Source organism: Numida meleagris, chromosome 6, assembly GCF_002078875.1.
Source record: "Numida meleagris isolate 19003 breed g44 Domestic line chromosome 6, NumMel1.0, whole genome shotgun sequence".
NCBI classification, from domain to species: domain Eukaryota; kingdom Metazoa; phylum Chordata; class Aves; order Galliformes; family Numididae; genus Numida; species Numida meleagris.
Window position 1 is genome coordinate 7,018,860 of NC_034414.1, and position 22,860 is coordinate 7,041,719.

Sequence of the window (22,860 nt, forward strand, 5' to 3'; positions counted from 1 at the left end):
TTGGAAGGAACCTTAAAGCCCATCCAGTTCCAACCCCTGTGCCATGGTCAGGGACACCTTCCACCAGACCAGGTGGCCCAAAAGGCCCATCCAACTTGAGATTTTCAGAAAGTTCTTTTCTGAAGTGGGAAAAAAAATCTTCTGCAGGTTAAAAAGAATGGCATCTCAGCACTGAGGCTTACGGCAACATCAGCAGCCTCTTTGTTTGCAGCCCCAGGAAGGCAGAGGTATTGCACAATGCACTGGTAGCTCACCACAGGAGCCTTGCAGGTACGGTTATGTAGTGACCATGCTATTGGCCACAGGAAGCTCTTGACATACTCAACATAAACAAGAAATCCTCTGAAACCTGGGCAGACTCTAACAGGTGATTGCTGATGCGGTTAATAAAACAGGTCTATTCAGAGTGTATTACAGGAGATTACATTCACAGTTACTATAAAGCCTGTTGAGTACGTTTACATGGTGATGAACTCCAGCATATATCAGTATGCAGCTGGTTTCATCTCAGAAATATTTCATATCACAGAGCAGACAACTACTTCTTTTTTTTTTTTTAAATGTTTTTACAAGTTTTAATGATGTGCCTGCATTGATGTTCCTTTTTATTCAAATACAGCTGTAAAACTGAATTAGACAAGATGTATACAGATCTTATCCATTAGGAGAAAACATGCCACATTTCAGTTGTTATCCGTGAAGTCCATAATCTGTTGGCCATATCTCCTCTTACATGTTTCCTTCCAACAGCACTCTGTAGCAGGACACCTAACCTTACAGCATATGTTGGAATAAGAAGACAACATTTGAGCGTCCAAGGACTTGTGTCAGCCAGAAGCTATATTTATGAGCTAAAGAGAAGTCTTAGGGCTGCTGAACACAGGCTTTTCACATCCTGAAGTGATATGCATGTGCCTGAATAGGGTGGAGGTGGAGTAAGATCTGTTTAATACTCTTCGTAGAAGATCTGATCTCTTTCAGGAGTTACCCAACTACACCTCCAAAGTGCTATATCATTCTTGTTTTCATAGCATTTGATTCCCCACAGAAAACACGCTGCGCATTATACTTTTTCCTTCTCACTTTATCTCTTTCTTTTTCAACAACAAATCATTTTTGGAGGTAAAGGATGATCCCGCAGTTGAGATGCTATCTTGAAATTCAGAGATGTTGGTTTATTTCTAGAAGACATTCTATTCATCATCTGTGAACTGAGGATAATGTTACTTTTTCTACTTTCTAAAGTTCCTGTGAAAATAAATCCACTGTGGATAGAAAGGCATTGAGATATTATGAGGATGGGAATTAAATATTCTCAGTTCTAGAACAATCAAATGAGTGCCAAGCAGTGGCAGTGTGAAGTGAGTGAAATTAAGCTCGGGCTCAAAGCAGGTGGTTTTCACTCTCATTGTTCATTGAATCTGACTCTGATTTTGATGTCAGATAATACACCATCATTTGTGTAGCTGAACTGAATCGAATCATTATTACAAAGTGCTAAGTGGTCCGCACAGTAACATTTTATAATGTTATTCAGCATGCGTAAAATAAAACTAGTAATAAAAATTAGTCATAACAAAATAACAGTACAAAAAAAGGCACTAATCGCATCAGTTACCAGAAAGCAGCAGGAGCACGTGAAATAGTCTGTGTGGCTTTCCAGATCCTCCTAATCTCTCTTTTATTCCAAAGCCATTCAGACGATGCTTAACATTTCCTGAAAGCTTTCATTATTTTTTAATGGATGTTATCCTTTCAGCAAGGTGTTTGAATTCCTTTGGTTCACCAAGACTTCAAATCAAGCTCTATCTTCAATGCTGCTTTTTTGAGCAATGTCCCACTTTCTGTTCTTGCAGATTAAATCTTTTTAATCTTTAGTAAAACACACAGCTTGGCAGTGGTTTCATACCATGGGATTCTTTTTGGCGTCACGTAATGACTTTATCCTGCATGAGACTTCTATTGGGCATTGCAGGAACAAGTGGATATGAAGTAACTCATTAATTTTTACCACCTTCAGAAAGTCAGTAAGGTGCCAGTGTTAGAATGATGTTATCAACTCTTTAAAATCATGGCATTGGAACTTTTTGGGCAACAGTACTTTCATAGCGAACAGCTGGTGAGTCAACCACCCACTACCAGATTGAAGCCCAAATGTAGTAGAGGGATTTGGAGAGAAGGATAATTGTTAGCTATTTTTTGCATGTTGTAGTTTAGGTCATAATCCAAAATCCACTGAAGTCAATCTAGAGACTACTTTGGCTCCACCAGACCTCTGCGCAAGCGCTAAGCATGTAGAGAAGGGGTTGTTCTGATACAACTGGAAGATAAAATTACATCATTGAGATAATAACTGAAATTTGACAGAGGCTTCAGTAGGGTCTACAAAGACTTTGTACAATGTTTTGTAAGTGATTATATCTAACTACACTTTTCAGAGGGATTTATCACAAAGGTTCCCAAGAGGCAACTAATTCAATTACTGGATCGTGACTTCTCGATAGAGGAGTGGCAGAAGTGCTGCACAAACAGCAGCAGGTCTCACAGCAGGCAGAGGATGCCGTGCAAGCTGTCACGGGGCCACAACTGACGGTGGGTGCTGGAGCTGCCTGGCACAGCAGTGCAGTCTGTGTGCTCTCACTGCCTTGCAGGGAGAGCTTCCACATAGCATTGTATCAATAGGCCCAAAGCACAGTTAGCAAAAGCTCAGCTGCAGATTCTCAGCTCTCTGTTCTGTGATTTGTACTCTGGGAGGAAAGCCTTCTAAGTGGGAAAGGAAAGAGGCATACTGTATATGTCTAACAACTGACAGTTAGTTCCAGATTCATTCCTTGTCAGCTTCCGCACGCACAGAGGCATAATGTGTGTTTGACAGCTTTCCTCTAACTTTTTTGTTCTTGTTGTTGGAAGAGATGGGTATCAGGCTTTACCTTACTGATTTTCAGGAGAACCACATGAGTGCTGGTGCCCTTGCCTCTGACATCTGACAGTGTCACATTTTGACACTCCATCATTGTGCAGATGATGCGATTTTCTGTTTCAAAATCTAACAGTTTCATTACTCAGGAGTCACAGCTTCCCAGCCAAATGCATAAATGATGACAAGACAGCTTGGAACATAAAATGAAGGTCCTAGTCCTTACGCTGTGTTTTCACATGACTTTGAGTGTTTGTTTACTTCAAATAGCAAAGCAAAACGTAGGCAGTATGAAGAGGAAGAAAAATGGGTACAAACGTAATACAGCACATGTATTTATATTTGTCATTGGTCAGAAAGTGTTTCTCTTTTACTTAACAGTTACAGCAATTTTGCTTTTTGGATAGGTAGAAACTCTGAATGTTCAAACTATACAAACACTAGCGACTAAATGCAATATGACATCATCTTCTTCATGGAAACACTTGCTCCAGGGAAGCTCCTGTGTGTGAAATGCCTGCTTGGGGTGTAACTGTCTGTCTGTCAAGGAATGTGAAAGTAAACATACATTGGCATTAATAACAGCGTAGCTGTTAGGCTTTTAAAGATTGAAAAGTTAGAAATATTAGAAATCTACATTGTAGAGACAGCTCCATGATTAGAAAAGCTGTCTGGGATAACAGTGATTTAATTTGTCACAGCCTAATCTTGTGTAATGGTGAAGGAACGCTAGGTACTGAAAATGTGCATTTGTTCCCAGGCCCATCCAGCACTGGCTTCTGCATCTTCTGAGTTTTGTTACTGTTCAGAAAGTGGTCGTTAATTCAGCTCCTGCATCTGAATGTTCATCTCCCTCAGAAATGAGGGAAGTCTGAGCGCTCCCTATTTCCTTCCCTCCACGCTTTACTACTAAACTATTTATCATGGTTCATCCGCTCTTGGTATGTAGTTTAGATTTGAATAGCAGATGTTAAAGTGTTTTCAAACATGAGTGATTTGGATGTTCCTGACGTGATTATTGTCTTTTCTTAGATAAGCAGTACATGATTTTAATAAACATAACCATTTCTACTCGTAACAGACTTTCTTTGGGAACTGTGATACACAGTAATTTTTAATATAAACGGCTTCTCGAGGAAAATAATTAAATATATGCCTGGCTGAAGAGTCTTAAGGTGTTGAAACAGAAAATTAGAATTTAAGGTGAATTCTGTTGACAGAGGAAGATGAGTAATGAATGAAGCCAGACTTTTAGCCTCTTCTGATCTGTTCCCTTTTAAATCACGTTTGGGGAAAACTGTCTCTTCTCTTACAAAGGAACGGAGGGAAAAATAACTTTGCCATGGATGAACTAGGACATGCAGTCCCTGCTACACAGTATGTGCCTGGACAGGGCTGTGCTGGGGCTTACCCCAGCCAACCTCTGCCTGTGTCATGCAGGCTGCTAGCTTCATCATAAAATTCTTTTTATTCCAACTACTAGTGCAGGAGTTCGATGAAAACTTTTTATACTTGCATTTATAGAGGCGGATGTCTGTCTAGCTTAGCTCAGTGTGTGTTAACACTTGGCCTTGGCCAGGCATCTGTGTTCATAAGAAATATTTTCACAAGATGGGTTATCCACTCGCTGAGACGAGTAAGAGATCATGTCGCATGTGTAATCCTGAGACTGGAAACCTTGTGTGTTACTGGGAGGGCCTGTCAGTGCTGTAATTACCTTGCCTGGTAGAAAAGGGAAGTAAAAAAATACAGAGCGAAGTAGAAACAACCAATGGAAATTGTTTTCTTTAAACAGAAGAGTACATGGATTAGAGCTAGCCTGGGCTATCAGAACTATTGCTATCAAGCAGGAAACAGCACGATTATCACTAAACTGAAAGGCCAGCTCTGTTGGAAGTGCCAATTACTTGTAATGTATGAGGTGGATTTCTTAGTGTAATTGGGAAATATTTTTAAAAGACAGTGGAAATCATATGAGTGAGTTGTGAACTTTGTGCTCCTCTAGGCAAATTACAGGGATGAATTCCTACGGGAGATGGGGAAAATGCTTCTAAAAAATGTGTGATAGATGTCTTCTGGGCATCAGAGCCTTGTTAATAGTTTCCTGCCTTTGTCCTGTGTTTATTATATCAATATAAAGTTTAAAACTGCTGATGCAGAAACTGCTACAGGCTTAAAGAAATGATGTTTGTACAATGCTTTGCCACACTGTTGCAAATTGGTGGGTGCTGTATTTCACCCTGTAATTTTACATGAGTAAATGGAAAGCAAAGGGAAAGTGCTATCCATGGTTTTACGTGGAGGAGATTGCAGTGCATCCACAACAGACTCTTATAGATGGGTGGATATTAAATAGTATATCATACATTCTCACAGGATGTGTTAGATTGCCTAGGGCTGCAGCCTCTTACTGGGCAGACATGCACAAATAACATGTCTGTGAACTGCTGCTTTAGCCTGACTTCCACTCTTGCAGAAGGGAGGAGACTGTGCCCAAGGTCTGCCTGACTTTGCGTGCCATCCTTGCAACTTGAGTTCATGGGGACTTCTCAGTGAAGCCGGGCAGCTGAGGGCATGAGGTGCCCAGATAACAAAAAGGACAAAGCATATTTCTCACAGTCAGAATTTGAAGGCACAGTGTGATCTAGTGTCTCTTGCTTTTTGCTGTAAGTCATTGCAGAATTGTCCTAATTGCTTTATTCTTCTGTCTCTCTTCACAGAGCGATGAGGTTTTAACAGTTATCAAGGCAAAAGCACAGTGGCCCGCCTGGCAGCCTCTGAATGTGTAAGTAAGTGGGGAATGCTATGGCTCAATAGCCTTGTGCTCAGTGTTGGCTAACAGAATGCTCTGATTGTCTCATCTAATCATTCACTCCTTTAAAAAAAAAAAAATCTAAAAATATTTTGAAAGGTGGGTTTTTCATCTTTTTTTGGTTTTGCAAACAATGCTTTTCTCTCTTTCGCATCTCTTCGTGTTTTATGTGCTTTGGTTCACTAACTGCTACAGCAGAAGGATCATCCCATGGAATTTGTGCCTTCATTGAGCAAGCATGTTTGTGCAATGCTTGATCAAATGCATGTTTTAGTGTCCTGTTAATGCACTGTTCTGGTAACAGCAAATAACTCAAAAACACAAGGGGTGTTCTGTCTGGGGAATTCCCAATCCACCAACTAAAGCCTCTTGAAGGAATAATTCTTAAAATGCTTATCTGAAATACTCTGTGATGATCTCTGTTGTGATCCTGAGAGTAGTACAACCGTAGTTATTTTATCAAGTGAAACAATGAAGTAGCTTCCCAGGATCCAAACTTTGGGCTCTCTGGCACTTAGCAGAAAAGGAGATAGAGCTCTTCTGGGGATAAAGCTCTCTGACACCCTTGAGTTTACTGTTGGTCTACGAGGGGAGCAGAGCTCGAGTTGGCTCCTGCATACCTTATCTGTGCTTGGCCCAACGCTCGTACTAATCATCCAGGCCCAAATGAGTGAGTTTTATAAGAAGTGACTAAAGAGGAGAACCTAGAATAAGGGGTCCCCTCGTTAGCTGGGTCAAATTGAGTCCATGGAGAAGCAGAGTAATTACTGCAAGACTGTAAGGACCAAGTAGTCTTGCTGCCTCTACAAAATACAAAGAAAGCAGCTAGTGAAATACTGTGCCTGGTTTTGTTATCCGTGTTTAAGAATGTATGTGAAAATTTGGAGGTTAGTAAAAAAAAAAAAAAAAATACTGCCAGAAGAGTTCAGTTTTTAGAAAACATTCACTACCATAAGAGGCTTAGAAACTCTTAAGCAGCTTAAGATTTAAGCTACTCAGTTTATTAAAAAAAAAAATAAAAAAATTAGGAGGTGATCACAGCTTACATAAGTGAAAAGATTTCTGAAAGCTGATGGTTCTCTAATCTATCAAAACCTATGAAACCCCTCGTGGCATAGAAGCAATGGAAATTTGTGACAAGGAAATTCTCACTAAATGTTTGGGAAAGGCTCTAACAGTGTGACAAACCTTCAGAGCAAATGAGCTGAGCATGAGCTGGATTTTCCATCGCTTGAATATGCTTCAACTGTGAGTTGTAGGCTGTGCATAGGAGTTGTGTGTGAGACTTTATTTGACTGTTGTTAAGCAAGTGGTCGATCAAGATGACAGTAATGGCATTCTTTATGGTGTTTTTCTCCTGAAATGTTCAAGTATTCTGTTTTTAAAGGATGTTCAAGTAATGAACCTAAAGGAATGCGGTACTACTGTTTGCCGTGTTTCTAGACGTGCTCTTTCACAAACATGCATCCAAACACTTCTGCAACATCCTCCAGATGTTCTTCCAGCCCCTTATCTTTTCTGTTTGCTAGTTCTCACTGTTTAGCAATGTTTAGAGGAATAAATAGTGGTATTTGTGCTTTCCAATGTTGTGCAGGTGTTCCCTTAAAAAACATTTCCTGCACTTTATAGACACTGTTGGATTTTTGGCTTTTTAAATATTTTTTATCATATTTTGCCATTATGTCCTTTTTAATTCCATTTTAAAACTTCATCGAAGTTGTAAAGGAAGACAATTTTTTCAGTTACCATTAACTTCTGGTGTTAATTTCTGTTTTATCAACTGTCCCTCTTGGAATTTAAATTAGAATTGTACAGGTTTTGGATAATGACTGCTCAGGAGAAACATTTGGTCAATTACTATGCATAACACAGCCATCTTGCTAATCAACAATTGAGTAAAAGTCATGAATAATCTTCTTTTGCATAACGATGAGTTACATATCTGGTATATAATACAGTGTGATACTGATGTCAGAGACGTGCTCCAATGTGTCATAATAAGCAGAGCCTAAAAACCTTTCTGAATGTGTTTCACAACACTTACAAAAATGCGTAATACTATTGTGCCAATTCCCAGAGGCCTGAAGTGTCAAAAGTTGGCAAATTCTGCCCGTTCACTCTTCAGTTTTCCTTCTGATTCTATATGGTGATTCTCGTTTGTAACCCTGCCCAGGTATCAATACAAAGTTGGTTTGTCAGTCGCACTTCAAACTAGAGGGAGGAGGGGAACAATTCTTTCCAAACCTTGTGAGGGATTCAGGAGCAGTGAGGTAATTGCACGCTGCTGTGGACAATCTGGAGAGCAGTTACATTTGCATGGGTGGTGGAAGGGAGATTGCTGGGCTCAGCGTTCTCTTGTCTCTGGTGCCAGGTCAGACAGACCTGTCTCTTCAGGTGAAACCAGGGAGAAAAGATACTAGGCAGAGTGCACACAGGGCTCAGCACTGCTGCCACAGTAGCCAACACGGGACAGTCCCAGCAGCGATCCCTGGGGCTGCCGGCTCCCCTCCCTTCTTTATGAAACAGTAAGGGAGACTGCAGCACCTCTGCCTTTCCTTACAGAGGCTGTAGCAAGGCAACTGGTACTTCTCATCCAGATCTTGAGCAGGTGGTGAGCCCTTGTGCCTCCACTCCAGTCACCCCCAAAAATCTTTGGGAGGATGGTCTGGGCCAGGCTTCTCTCACAGGTGCACCTGGAGTTAAGCAGCTTTTCTTCTTTGTCAGTGCTGGTCAGTGAAGCCATGACTCCTGAGGCCGGTTATACCTCATTAAATAATGTTTCAAGCTCTCTTTAGATTGAGGGCACAAAAGGTGTGTAAGTCTGTCAAAATCTGACAGTTTTGCAGAAAGCCTTTTGTTCTTGACACAGTAGATAAGAACAGAAATGTAACTGGGAACTTTTCTTCTACTTAAGAAGCAAGTAGAGACTTCTGCATGCAGATCCAGTGGGCACAAAGTTCCTCCCCAGGGAGAGGTCTTTAGTTTCAGATTTAAGTTCGGTTACATTAAATTACACAGGGTGCTGGGACAAGCTGCCAGCACTAAGCAGGGAAGGACACAGTGATACTGAGTAATTTTCTCAAATACTCGCCGTTTATTATTGTTAAGGCTAATACATTTCAATGTATTGTCTTACCCCCCAGTACAATACCATGCTATGGGAACTATATCCTCCGTAACTGTAGTACTTCACTGTCTTTCTTCCATTCTTCCTCTCCTCGGTTCCTGCATGCACCTGCTCTTTGTCACTCTCTTTTATTTGTTTTTTTTCCTGTCATTCAACTTCATAATCCTCTACCCAGTTTCTTACCCAGGCCACCAGCATGCAAAAAAACTCTCCTGCAGGAGACAGCTAGTGTTAAGGTTGCCCAATGGAGAGCAACACTGAGAGCATGAGGAGTGCCATACCAAGCAATAAATCAGCTTGCCATTGCATATGTTTGTATTACCAAGTTCTGCGTCTGAAATTCTGGCTTTAAAGTACTTGCAGGGAATGCATTCTTCCTCGGGTGTAATGGTATCAGTGTACAACACGCTGTCAAATGAAAGTAGTTTTTCTTATCTTACTTGTATAAACAAGAGCACAGCTCACTGGTGCTTTTCTTTCAGCTGTTTTTCAGGCAGAACCAAATTTTACTTCCAGCTGCAAATCATTGGCCTTTGGCAGTGTGAAAGATAAAATACAGCAAATGCAGATGGTACAACTGATATCCAAATTTGCATATCTGGCAATTGCAAAATAGTCAAGCCATGACATCAGAATTTGGGGATACTGAGGTTAAGAGTTGTAAAGCTGATGTGTGTGAAATTCCAGAGGAGCTAATATTCTTAAAAATTTTGACTCAGTGAGCATTTTTCATGTAAATAAGAGCTTGTCAGGATAGTCCACCAGAAGAAAATAAACACAAATCCTGATCAGCTTGTCCCACTCTATAACATGAGTTATGCAGACAATTACAAGAATTAAAATAGGATTCTTTCGGGAGGTATGGGCACGAGTAGGTTGGTGGGCATGGAAGCAGCTGTCAATTGCACATTTTGGCCAGGGCTGAATTGTCTTCAGTATGGTGTGGTTCAAGCCATGTAGTGTTGTCAGGGTTCTCACTGTTTTTACAGTGGTCTGTTTTTTCATGGTCATTCTGTCCTTCATGCTCTGTGATTCCTCACCATCATTATCATATATGGCACATCCTTATCATACCTCATATCACTATCATCGAATCATTTGAGTGGGAAGGGACTTTTAAAGGCCATCTGATCCAGCCTTCCTGCAGCGAACAGGGACACCACATCTACAGCTTGATCAGCTGGTGAGAGCCCCGTGCAGCCTTCCTTGAATGTCTCAAAGGATGGGGCATCCACCACCTCTCTGGGCAACCTGTTCCAATCAGACGCCATTTTGTCAGAGTGCCCCTCCGCTGTCTCACGGTAACAAAATGTAACAGGATATTGGTGGGAATGTTCAAGCTCTACTGCCATACCACCAACATCCACCTCTGATGCTGTGAGTCAACAAAATAAGGGGCATCCCTTTCAAAGCAGCCCTTGTATTTGATTGGTAATTCTTGTGTCCAGCTACTTTTTGTAGTTCCTCTAAATCAGGAAAACATTTAGCACTACAGAAAATAACAGGTATTTTTCTTGATTACAATTTGAAACTGCAGTCTGGAAAACCCCTCTTTCCTTATGTCTCTACTGCTTCTGTTTCAGCTCTCTGTAGTGTTTGAGTGAGTAGCTATGGTCCTATGGTTTTCCTCTTCCTCTTGACTGTGTGCAGACCTTATTCTTTCTCTTTTCTATTTAAGCAGCTCTTCCCCATTTATTTGGAGATTATCTGAAAATGCTTCAGTAAGCACTTCAAAGTGAAGCTTAGCAGAAAAGGAGACCTATTCCTTTGTAATTCAGAGGGATAGAACTTCTTAGTCCAAACAATTTATAAGTTGGTATCCTTTTCATCCCCTACAAATTATCCCATCAATTCCCTTCCATTTCAGGTTTTAGAAATCCATAGTATCTTTTCTCTGACTATAAATAAGTTAAGGCTGTTCTTCTTTATCAGAAAATATAACAGAATATTTCCAAGTATATTTTTCAGCATCAAGATAGCTAATACAGCTAAGCTGGGCAACAGAGCAAGCTGCTCCAGAAGTCAAACAGCTAGTGTCCAATAGAAAGATGATGGGAAATGCAAAAGGACTCTGATTCAAAATATGTTTGAACTGATGGGTCACACTCTCTGGAGTGAATTATGCAGGCACACTCTTACATTTTCCTCCTGTCGTTCTAGTCTTTCAATCCTTATTTTCTTCCAGAATTCTTCTGCCACAATTTGAACAAAAATTATGTTTGCTGTATGTTCTGATTCTGCATTGAATTTGTTGTACTCAGTGCAACAGCGCTTGGGAATTCAGTGCCAAGCCACAGATGAGTAGGGAATTTCATCTGTTTGGCAATCTAGTTTGCTTCTTGTTTTACTGCTTTTGTACTCACTTTTTTTTTTTTTTTTACTCTGTTGTAATATACTATTCTTTTTGTGCTCACAAAACATCTGTTCCTAAAGTAGCCTCGATATATAGGTCATTGGTTGATTACTTAGATGCTATTAAATGGAGAACCACTTAACTTAGAAATGGAACTCTTCAGTATCTTCAAAGTATAATGAAATAACTCCCTCTTCTCATTGTACTTTTCATTGTTGAAGATCTCAATTTATTGTGTCTGATATCCTACACTTCACAACTCGCACAGCCTTAATGTTGTGTTGTCTCACTGATAAATATCCTTGTGTAAAACTAAAGATAACAGCCCAAGGCGATGTATACAGTTGCATACTTAAAAGATGGCTTCAGCAGTGAAAGCAGCTTTAATAACAATTTGTGACTATGTTAATGTTACTGATAATATCTAATCAGTTCCATCAGATGGCAGATGGCTGAAAGACTCCAGCTTTGTAAACAATGTGTGTAGCTGAGCCTCTTTTTTGACATCTCAAACGTTGCAAGTTTTGTGTGGTTCATAGAGAGAGGCTGATTTACAAAAGGACATTGGAAGGCGTTTAGACAACTATTTGCTACGAGCACCTCATTCTCATAATTTCAGCCTACATCTGTGACTGAAGGTTCTTGAAGTGTTTACATACCCAAATAGCTAGCAGTAACATTACTAAGTGCACAAAGTACAACTAACCTTCAGCATTCCCAGAACTGACTACATTTTCACAAGGGTGAGGAGACCTCTGATAGCCAACAGACACAACTAAATCAAATGAACTTCCTGAATTCAGTCACTCCACTGTGTATTGTGTTAGCAAGGGTCTGATCTGCCAGAAATCTTCAAGTACACTATTCAAGTTAGCCACACATCCGTATGGCCAGCAAAATACTTTCTCCTGATTCAGAGAAGGCTGTCCCAGTACTTGGAAGGTCTACATTTAATTCTTTCTTGCTGATGATATTTGAATGGCAATGCTTTTCTCTGAATGTAGAAGGCAAAGCAGCAACTTACATAGTGAGCACCCTTTAGTACCACAAACCATGTTCTTTTCGCTCAAGCCTCGTCGTTTTGCATGGAACACGTAAGTATTTATTAGCCAGAGAAAGAAAACAGTCACTAGAATCTGCCCCTCAAGACACGGGAGGGAAGACAGAAGAGTCTCTGCAAGAGATTTGTGTGAGAAATGTTTGGCAAAGAGTGAGTTAACCAGCTTCATAAGATGGGGAAGGGTATGTGTGGAATAAGCACAGCTCAGTGGCATGTTGTCACCAGTTAGAAATCACTCTGTCTTTATTTTGTGGCACTTACACCAATGACGATAGCTTTTTTAGTTTCTGGCTACCTTGGAAGAGAGTCTGATCCTGGCCAACAAAAATACGTTCCATTTCCAGGTTTTTAGCATTTTTTTTTTAAACACCTGCAAAGCACTTAAAGTAGAATGCACGAATTAGGTACATGGTGGAAAAGAAAACACATACATAGGTTTCCTTTTTTACTGAATTCAACATAGGAAAAAATGTTTCTGTTAACTCAAAAATACATTTTAAAATAAATGATAGCGCAAATAATTTGCTTAGAACTAGCTGAATTGATTTTCCATTACTTGTTTAATTTCTCTGTGCTGGAAATAGGAACAAATTGAATAAATTTGCATTACATTCATAATAGATGGTGTGTATTTTTAGAATGAAGATTCCAGGTAGGCATGTTTGTGTTTCCCTACAAAATAAATACATTATTTGTGGAATCCTTTTAAGATTCCATGGAAATACTCCAGAAGTAATTTTTTTTTTAATAATTTATGAAATTGATGTTTATACCTATCTATCTGGAGAATAAGAGAAATTAATTTACCTATCTATCTCTGTGAATTATCTATTTCTTTCTAAACTGTAGATGTGGATAAAGTGTAAGTGCACACATTCCACAAATAAGCTGGCATTTTTCCTTTAGTAAGATGTATATTAAAAAAATATTTATAGGGTACATTCAAAACCAGTACCTTCTTGTGCTGCCTACTCTTGGAGTGCCTCCTGAGATTACTTCTTTCCTGTCCCATGAAGAATGCTGAAATGATTTCCTGTCCTGCCGCCCAATGCACTGTCAGTAAATGCTGATATTGGTGTCAGGATGCAATTTATAAAAATAAACATCATAAATAAATTATTCAGGTGCTTCACTAATCAAGTCCATAGACTACCCAGCAGAGACACTGGGATGTTTAACACACAGCTTGTGTTTGGGTTTAACTGGCGTGCTAGATGGCAAAATACAGACTTATTCTGAACAGCATTTAACCTGCTGTAGCGGGCATAGTTTAAATTTTATTTTTTGTTTCCTCCAAAGTGATAAGAAAAGCTCATCTCATGCATAGTCTTTTAATCATCTATTCACTGTATATCATTAACATTTGATTCTACAAATTGCTTATAAACACCGTTCCACCTAATGATTTGAAACTCGTACATGTATAATTTCACCTGTTGTGAGTCAGCAGAGGGTTATACAGCAACAAGGAAGCTTATCATTTATTGCTACATCTTATATTCTGTGTAATTCTCATTTTTATTGCACATTTGTTAGGTATTTTCTCCTAATTGGTTGACACCGCATTTATCTTCCACTCCTGTACTTTTAGGAAAACAGGTTCAGGTATTTTCTTGCTTTTCAAGTTTATATGTACCTGTGTAGCTGCATTTAACCCATTGAACATCTCATGATGTGCACATGGGTGCATTACCTTTAAGTCTCTTTAATAGTGAAAAGGTAAGTGTAGTTAATGCTTATTGTAGGAAAAAAAGCCAAGCAACTGTCGTATCTTTTGGTGAGTAAAGGTGGAATATATGAAAGACTGTGACGTTATTTTAATTAAAGAGAAAATGACGTAGGCTGCCTGGGCAACTCTTCGTTATGCTGTGAGCACAACCTAGTGACCTCAGAGTGCCTGTGGGACTTGGGGAGCTCTGCATGTAGAGAGCTGATGTGTGAAGGATACATACAGGAAAACTCACAGCCCTGTTCCAACACCCTGCTGTTTTGGACACCAGGAAGATCTTGATACTATAACAGACCTTTGAAAAAGATTTTCTGTTCTTTAATACAGTAGTGAATAGTAGTGAATATTTAATATAGTTGTGAATAGTACAGCCCTTGCTGAATACATAATGTATTGGATCATTACAGAGAATACAGAATGAGATTAGTAGCAGTACTACTACAGAAGCAGCCTAATAGTAGTGTAAGGCTCTACAGAGACATGATTTTTAGTCACAAAGTTCAGTATTCCTTCAATTTTAGATTATTTTCTTAAAAATAATCACTTAAACTTCTGTATTACAGATAAATCTTTCTCTCACTGTGTGCGGTGATGCTGTTAATGTCAGCTGATTTACTCCAACACTAAGGTGCAAATAATTTCATTGGTGTGTAGCTGCTCAGTTAGCAGATGACATGGTATCTCATACATTGGACTTTCCTAATGTAAGTAGTGACATCAGTACGAATTGTGAGGGTACACTCCGTACTACTTTCCGTACAGTAAAGTGGGTAGTGTGAACTGTTCAAATAGAACAACTGATCAAAAAAGAAACCCAAGTAACTATCACCATCAAACAATGCAAAATAGTGTTCTAAAGCCAACTTTAATGACCAATTTAAGGATTTTTTTTTTTTTTTGAGGGGGGGGACAGGGGGGAATTGGTAGAAATAGCTTATGGTGTAACTGCAGCTAATAACTCACAATTATTGACAGATCTTTGACCGTAGTAGTGAGACCATTGCTGGGATGGCACCTGATTGAGCAGTCTGCCTTGAAACCCAACCCTGCTATTGCCATTGTAACGGGGACGGTACTGTACCTGAAGCACGCTGAAGTCACAATAACGTGATTTTCAATGCAGTAACACCTGCATCCAGGAAAATAAAACTTCCAGCCAAGAAGTAATTAAATTTGTACAAGCCTAACTATCTCATTCATAACAAGTCATCATGAACAACTCAAAAAAAAAAAAAGGATATAAAATTGCTAGTAGCTAGAGCATGAGGAATTGGAACAAGGCATAGGCTGATAAACTGTCTCAGTTACAAATTTATTCTCGGTGACTTGCCATTATAATGAAGTGAGATGAGTGAAATGTGGTTATATTTGACATATCACTGGATCTATGTTATCCAAGAAGAAAAGATAAGAGGGTTTTTTTTTTTTTGCTGAAGAATTATGATGTGCTTCTCTCTTGACAGATGAGTTGATTTAAATTTTGAGACGCTTAGAAGTACTTCTTAAATCCCTAAGCATCTCTTTCCAAGTAGAGATACACTTCTATAAAAATAAAAGTTGTGATGTTGTGTAGTATGGCTCATATTTTGCCTTAAGTAGACACTTTGGGAATATTTTCAAAAGACTTTGTGTGAGGTAAGTCTCATCTAAACTTAAAACTCAAACTTAATTCTATGGTGAAAGCGTCACAATCTCTGTAGTCTATTCATTTATAGCCATGAACAGTTTTCATAATGAATAGCTGCCTAAGCTATCTATATTCATAAGAAGTATGCTGCAGCAGGAGCAGATCCATGGAATGAGACAGCGCGGAGAGGCTGCCGTGTTTTGGGGACAGGAGGCTGCCTGGGGTCACAGGGACTGTGGCTGCAGCCGCAGCGGGAGTGCAGGGGAAAGCTGCGGGCCAGAAGTGAAGTCTGCCCTCTGTGGATGCTCCAGGAGGTCAGCCAAAGGTAGGTGAGGCACTGGGAAATCCTGATCTCAAGGAAAGCACCCACAGAGACGTGTCCATCCGGGCTCCTTACGGGGTGGTGTTGCACCGTGTGTCATTACACAGCACAGCTGGCACAGCTGGCACAGAACAGTAGCAAGTTACTGCAGGGTTTGCCTGACCAGAGGGAAGTTGCATGTTCAGTCACTTTACTGTCTGAATGATTTTGTCCAATGGTTTCACTTTCTGATAAGTGTAAAATATGCAAAATGTGTCAATTATAGTTCACTTTGTATGATACTTATTACAATACTTTCTGTTCTGTTGGTTTAATTTCCCTGTTTGTTAAGCATTCAGATTGAAATTTCCAAGCCAAGCTAGTGCAAGATACAGTGTTGTGCTTACAGTTAAAATGTTTTAATAGTTTGATAACTATAAAGGTCTTTTATTGCCATGTTTTGGAAAAATGAGTTGATAATCAATGAGTTGAGAAACCCATTCACATCTGACCAAGTTTAATGAAGGTATAAAGATCTCAGTATTGCCACAGTTGCTTGTTCATGTCTGGTAGCTCATTATTTCTTTGGAAGCTGACCTTATTTGAGAAAGTTTTGAGAAGGACATAGAGGAAGCCAGGGGAAGGCAGCGAGAGCAAAACTGAGTGCAGAGCTCACTCAGACTGATGAGAGAGACATTTTTGGAGTGAGACCTTTTGGGACGCAGAACGATCAACAGTAGTAAAAGGTGAGGTACGTTGGTGAGCAGCAAGAAGAGGTGGAATGAAGCAGCGTGTATGAACTGGCATTTGCACGCTGTACCATGGCCAGTGTTACCCTTGCAACAAGTCATCAGGAGCTGAGGTTTATATGTTGCATAGACAGATGTAGATGATGAAACACTCTTTCTTCAGTCATCCTACAGTGTGACATCTTTCTTCCAATAATTACAAGTGGAAAAATTCTCTTGAAGTCCTAAAACTAAGAATCATGGAACTATTCTGAGTCCAACCTATTTTCTTAGAAACAAGCTTCTTAAAGTTTAATAGGAAATACAATAAAGGCAGGAGGAAAAACAGATTATCTGCAGAATAAATCCAGATGCGTCAATTAAAGTAAGTATCTTTTTCAGATTTATGATTTCAATTTATTTGATGAGATCTCTTGTCATAATCCTACATGGAAAAATGCTTTCTAGCAGAATATTTGTTATGCAGAGAAGATGAAAAAGCTTTACCTGTAAAAAATTCAGGTTCCATGCTGAACTGCTCACAAAGGAACAGGAATGCAATTTTAATAATTAAAATTTCTCATTTTAGACCTAAAAATTTAGTTATAAGCTGTGATAGTAGTAAGTTCCTGCATGCTTTCTAGGGATGCTGTTGTATCTATTATTGCAAAGAGATAAAACCATAAAGCAAAAAAGCCATGTCACGTTCTGTGGCTGTGTGGTTTTTAGGTGTAATCTTTCCCTAGCATGGTTGTACTGTTTGCACCTAACAGCTCCAAGTCATATCAGTTTAGGTAGCTTGATGACGTGCATTCTGGGAATAATGGCATGTGATGCAAAGATTTCTGTAGCTTCTCCCCCGCCTCTAAATAGTGTTCTAGAAAGTATCCATTTTGATTCTTCCATGGCAGCTTTTATTTCTATAGCATCTTTACCTTTTATTTTTAAAAATCGATTCTTTTTTCCACAAATCTCTGTCTCTCTTGTTATCTCTCACTGTCACGTTACACTGTCCAGCCTAAGGTGGGGGTACAAGCCAGTATCTGCCAGTCCGGGCATAAATGAAGTTTTCTTCCACACCGTGACAGCACGGCACTAAGAAACATTTTCAAAGTTTGAGGATTTTGTGTACAAAATCAGAGGCATGAGAAGGCCAGACATCGTTTCCTGTTTCTATGGCAACACGATGGTGTGTCTAGCTCAGCTATTTTCTCCTTCTATGATTTTATAGATAGCTGGGATGAGTCCAATAAAGTTCAATATTGTCAAAAATAGAAGAATTCTGAGTCTAATCAGAAATAGCAATGCATAAAGGACAATCTCATCTGCAAAAAAAAATGCATATAGGGAAAAAGTCAGTTATTGTGTCTTCCAATAACGTGAAGGCAAATACATAAACCTTTCTGGAGCTGAAAACAATTCTGTGTGCTCCAGCTTTGCATTTGGCTAACGGGTACGTTCCTGCACTTAAGGTCCAAAAGCTTCCTGTGGTACACCACCCCTTCCTGCTGCACATCCCTCCTCCAGAAAGTAAATGACAAATTTTATCCAGAAAGCAGAAATACTTGTTTCACTCAAACCAAGAGAAATACTTGAAGTAAGTCTCAGAGAAAACACAATTTAAAAACCCATATAGAATAACCGGCATTTTTACCACGTTTGATAATTCATCTAAATTTGAAACTGAATGCAGTTGAGCTCAAAGTACATATATACATTTGGATCATTAAGACAAAGATCTTAACCATATGAATTTCCACTGTATTAACATCTTAGGAACTTAACAAGGATGAGTAAACTCAATGCCATATGTGCAGCTGGGTCACCCTATTTTAATGGATCTGCAGAGCTTCATTTAAATGAAGAGCAGCGCCTCTTATTTTTAACAGAAAACAAGTTCACCTGATGCTGGGTTGCGTGCCAGACACACAAGGCTGGCATAGTCCTCCATAAACATCTACCTCTTCCAGCACAAAGTCACATACTGCTGTAAAGTAGTATGTTTACCTAAGCCGTCACAGTTATGTACATTGATTAGGTGTCAACGAAATCCTAATCAAAAAAACAACAACATGCTTATAAAACGAATGAGCGCCTTAACTGTTGAGTGTACTACAGAGAGTTAGGGAAACTTCATTGTTTGACAGATGGGCTGACACCCACATTAAGAAATTCATAATTCAATCTCAGAAAAGTAAGGAAGAACATATGTGTTTGTTGGAAAAGAAAAAAAAAACCTTTCCATCATTTTTTTTTGTCAGAGCAACCACATATGGCAGTTCCATTTTCTATCACTTACCATTTACTTTCTATTTAAAATTCAGATGTCTCCAGCCAAGAAAAAAGTTGGGTATTAAGACATGTAAGGACTTCTTAACTAAGAGCAATCACTGCAAAGAACTTTACACAGTGTAGATTTGCAACATCCAGTTAGGACAAACTTACTCATCCCATTCTATCTTTGCTTTTGTGGTTTCTCTTTTGCATACCTCCCATTGATAGTTACTATTTTATGTTTTTTTTCCAACCATTCTTGTCTTTCTTTAAGCCAAAATAATCTCCCTTTGTAACTTGTGAGTAGTCCTGTATGCATTATTTTCACACAATTGTATGTCTACTTAGTAACCCTGTGATCCTGCTCCTGCGTAAGTACTCTCCAAATAACGGGAACAATTTGCCAGTTAAATGTATATTTATATACCTTTATATATATATTTATGTATCAGTCTATATTCAGAATTTAAATTTTTGAGTCACTATTTCTTCTCATTGTTAGGAATGTAATTTACCCTCATTCACATCTTCAGACACCAAAAGACACATGTCTTTTATATAGGCTAGATGAAATGAAATGTGTATTGTATTAATAAAGGTGGAGAGGTTGCTGGTCTTCTTCAGGGGTTACATAGGGATGAGGGAAAAATTCTGAGCTGCTGACACTTGGAAAATAGATGGTGCTGAAATATATGAGAATATTTTAAAATCTCTGAAGGTAATTTGAAGGCGTATCCACATTTTGCAGATATTCCAGTAACTACCCTCATAGGCATTTTGGTTAAAAAAGGATCTATTTGCTGTAATTTAATATTCAGACTAAGTTAAACTGCTGGCAAACCAGAGTTTGTGGCTAAAACGTTCTTGCAAATACATCTGCGCTGTTTATCTGATGCTGTTAATGGGAGAGGAAAGGATTGGAAATCTGCCCGTGCTGGTTCACATGCTGAGTGAGGGCGGTGATTTTGCATCACTATTTCTCAGAGTGAATAGCGCGATAAGGAGATACAATGCAACAGTGTTCTTACAGCATCCCGTAGGATTCTGTTTGAAAATAATGAAGTAGTTACTCGGGGGAGGCACTTGGTAGCCCCAAAACTCCTATGAGTGGAGATTTTGTGCAGGCCTTTGGCTTTGCAGTAGGACTGGTCTGGCTAAGATACAGCAATGGCATATATTTTGTAACAGGATTCCTGAGACGGCTTGATTGTAACGCAGGGTGAGAGGGCTGAGGAGTGAGGTGATGTTCAGCAAAGTGGGGGCAAATGCTGCCAGCACCATGCAGGATGGCCATGCCAAAATTCTTTGTGACCAACCTGTGATGAACGCAGTTAGAAGGCAGCTTTCAGAAGCCGCGGTCCTAACCTGAGGTATCTGAAAGTTTTTTTCCAGTGATAAAAGCCTGTTCACATTTCTTATGCATTAGAACCACACTGAAGGTATTAAAGCAAATAGATGGTATGTTAATAAAGATATCATTATTACCTAAAGTAGCATTCAGGGTGCTTCTAGCCGGTAATATGAGAAAGCTGAAAGAACCTGCTGTGTGAAGTCGCTTGCTTTTGTCATGCTTTGAAAAATGCTCTGACTAAGGCTATTTTACAGCAGCGTTCGTTCCTATTAGTGGCTGTAATGTCACCGGTAATGAGGTAATCCCTTATTCAGTTGTGTATATCCATGCACTTTAGCTGGTTATAGGCAGTATTTTCATTTTAAGAGCTGATGCATAGCAAAGTAAGAGGGTTTTGCGGGGTTTTGTATTTTTTCCAGAGCAGAAAGACAAATGGCTGAGAATTTGTGACAGGTTTCTTTACTCTTCACGAAACAAAATAGACTCTTACAGTCACCGCCTCTGATTTGGTACTCAGAGACAATAACAGCTTGGCATTAAAATGCGTTCCAACCTTTTTGTGGGAATGTCAGTCAAATTTGTTGACTGTTCTTTGTATTGTAGTTTACTTTTCCCAAGGTTTACGAGGGACTAGAGGCAGGCCAGACTCCTCGATCACAGGCACTGCTCTCCAGGCTCAGGCCCCCAGGTGACCTGGGACAGCTCCAGCCCAGGTAGGGACGGGCTCCTCCTGTGTGTATGCAGGGCAGCTGGTAGTAAAACCGACTGACAGTACAAAGTCAGCCCCATAGGTGGTCTTATTTGTTGAGCTGGTTAGTGTTACGGAGACAGAGTGTGCGTGCTTGGGCTGTCTTTTCTTTTTATACTTTTCCTTTGTATGCAGATCAAACAGTAAACCAAGAATAGCATCAAAGTTCTATTCTGCAAAATTTTCCTCTTACTATTTCTGTCCTCTCACTCTCCACAGTCTTCCTTAGCTGTGCTTTATTACGTTATACAGGGACAGCAATAGAACACATCAGTATTGATTCAACACTCAAAAATATGTCTTGCAGCAAGTTGAGTTTTCCACTGCGTTGTCAAAGGCTTTCTTAACACCCCCCCCCCCCCCCCGCCCTGCTCCCAGCAGCGATAGCATCAGCAACTAGATTTTTCACTTAAGGAAAGAACCTAGCAAAGCACAGTCATGTTTGTGCTCTTTTAACCTTTAAAAAAATAAGAAAGGAGCATTTTCTTGATGCCGTTTGTGTCATCCCTATAGCTGGGGATCCAAGTCATGTTAACAAAGAGAAAATAGAATAAAAATAAAGAAAATGGGAAAAAAGAATTAGGATGCAGGACACTCTCTAGTACTTTGCTTCACTCTGCGTTATGTGACAGGAATTGTCAGCAGGCTGATCAGGCTCACAGTGGAAAAGTACTGCCAGCTTCAAGCAACAAAAGCAGCAGTCCCAGCCCTGTGGGGCTCTGAGGGTTGTCACCTAGAGCTTACCTAGATGTTTAGGATTTGCTGTGCAACTCATAGTCACCTCTATTTTTATGCATGTACGTGTGTAGGGAAAGGAAAAGTGACATATTTGTCTCTCGGCAAATTCAACTCAGTTGAATTTTTCATGTGGATGTTGTCAAACACTGAACTTGGCACAGATGACAACTTCCTAAAAATCTGACTGCACCTTAGAACAGCCCATTTTCCTTTCTTAATTAGAGCAATTCAAGAAGGGCTGCAAACCACGCGTGCGGATGTAGTGCAGTTCTGGTTACAAGTATCCATGCAGAAAGTAGTTACTAGAATGAAGTAGAAAGCCCAACAAATATATTTTATGCTAATACATATTTTTAAAGCCTCAATACCAAAACCATTTTTACGTCCAACCTACCTTGTTACGCTGCACTGCAGACAGCGTGCACACTTTTGCACAAAAGTGGAGGAAGAATAAGAAGAAAAGTTGCCTCCATGCATCCTCCAGCAATTTTTACATTTCTGTGTTAAGCAGTCATGGGATAAAATCCTGTAAAATGGCCCCGACCCAAGCTGTCCTCAAGGAGGAGCAGAAGGAACCAGTTTTTGAAGAGTTACGGGAGACTCGGGATCGCTGACGTGACGCAATGCACACCAAGTCGTATAGGCAGAGCATCTCCTACTGAAGTGTTCCTTTACACAGTTTCAAAATATTGGTACAATTAGAATTAAACACAATTAATTTTTAATGATATTAATAGCGTAATTAATATTTACTTTCCTAAGAAAGCATTTGAAGACTTAATTGTACTGTGCCTAATGCGGGGATAGCAAGTGATGACAGATTTTCATTACAGTGTGTCTAAAGTAGTCTTCCTATGATTTCTATCGTTTGCCTTCAAACTGTAGCAGTGTGTCTGCCTCTCGTTTTGCTGACAGCACATCTGCACGGTGCAGTGAGGTGTGATGTCGGGAAACTGCCCCAGCTTTTCCTCTGAAGAAGCTCATCTGCGTGTCCTTCCTGTGTTCAGACATACTTTTAACCTTGAGATCAGGGATACAAACACGCATTTATTTATGCATTCACTAACTGCGTATGGCTTAGACTTTTTCTGTTTC

General features: G+C 39.6%; 1 protein-coding gene across 1 annotated transcript in view; it reads left to right on the forward strand.

The window, feature by feature from the left end:
- Positions 1-22,860, forward strand: part of SPON1 (spondin 1) — a 177,116-nt gene that overhangs the window by 142,341 nt on the left and 11,915 nt on the right. Inside the window, exon 7 of the mRNA XM_021401755.1 lies at positions 5,638-5,702. Within this exon, the coding sequence (XP_021257430.1) occupies positions 5,638-5,702 (65 nt within the window). The remainder of the gene's footprint in view (positions 1-5,637; positions 5,703-22,860) is intronic.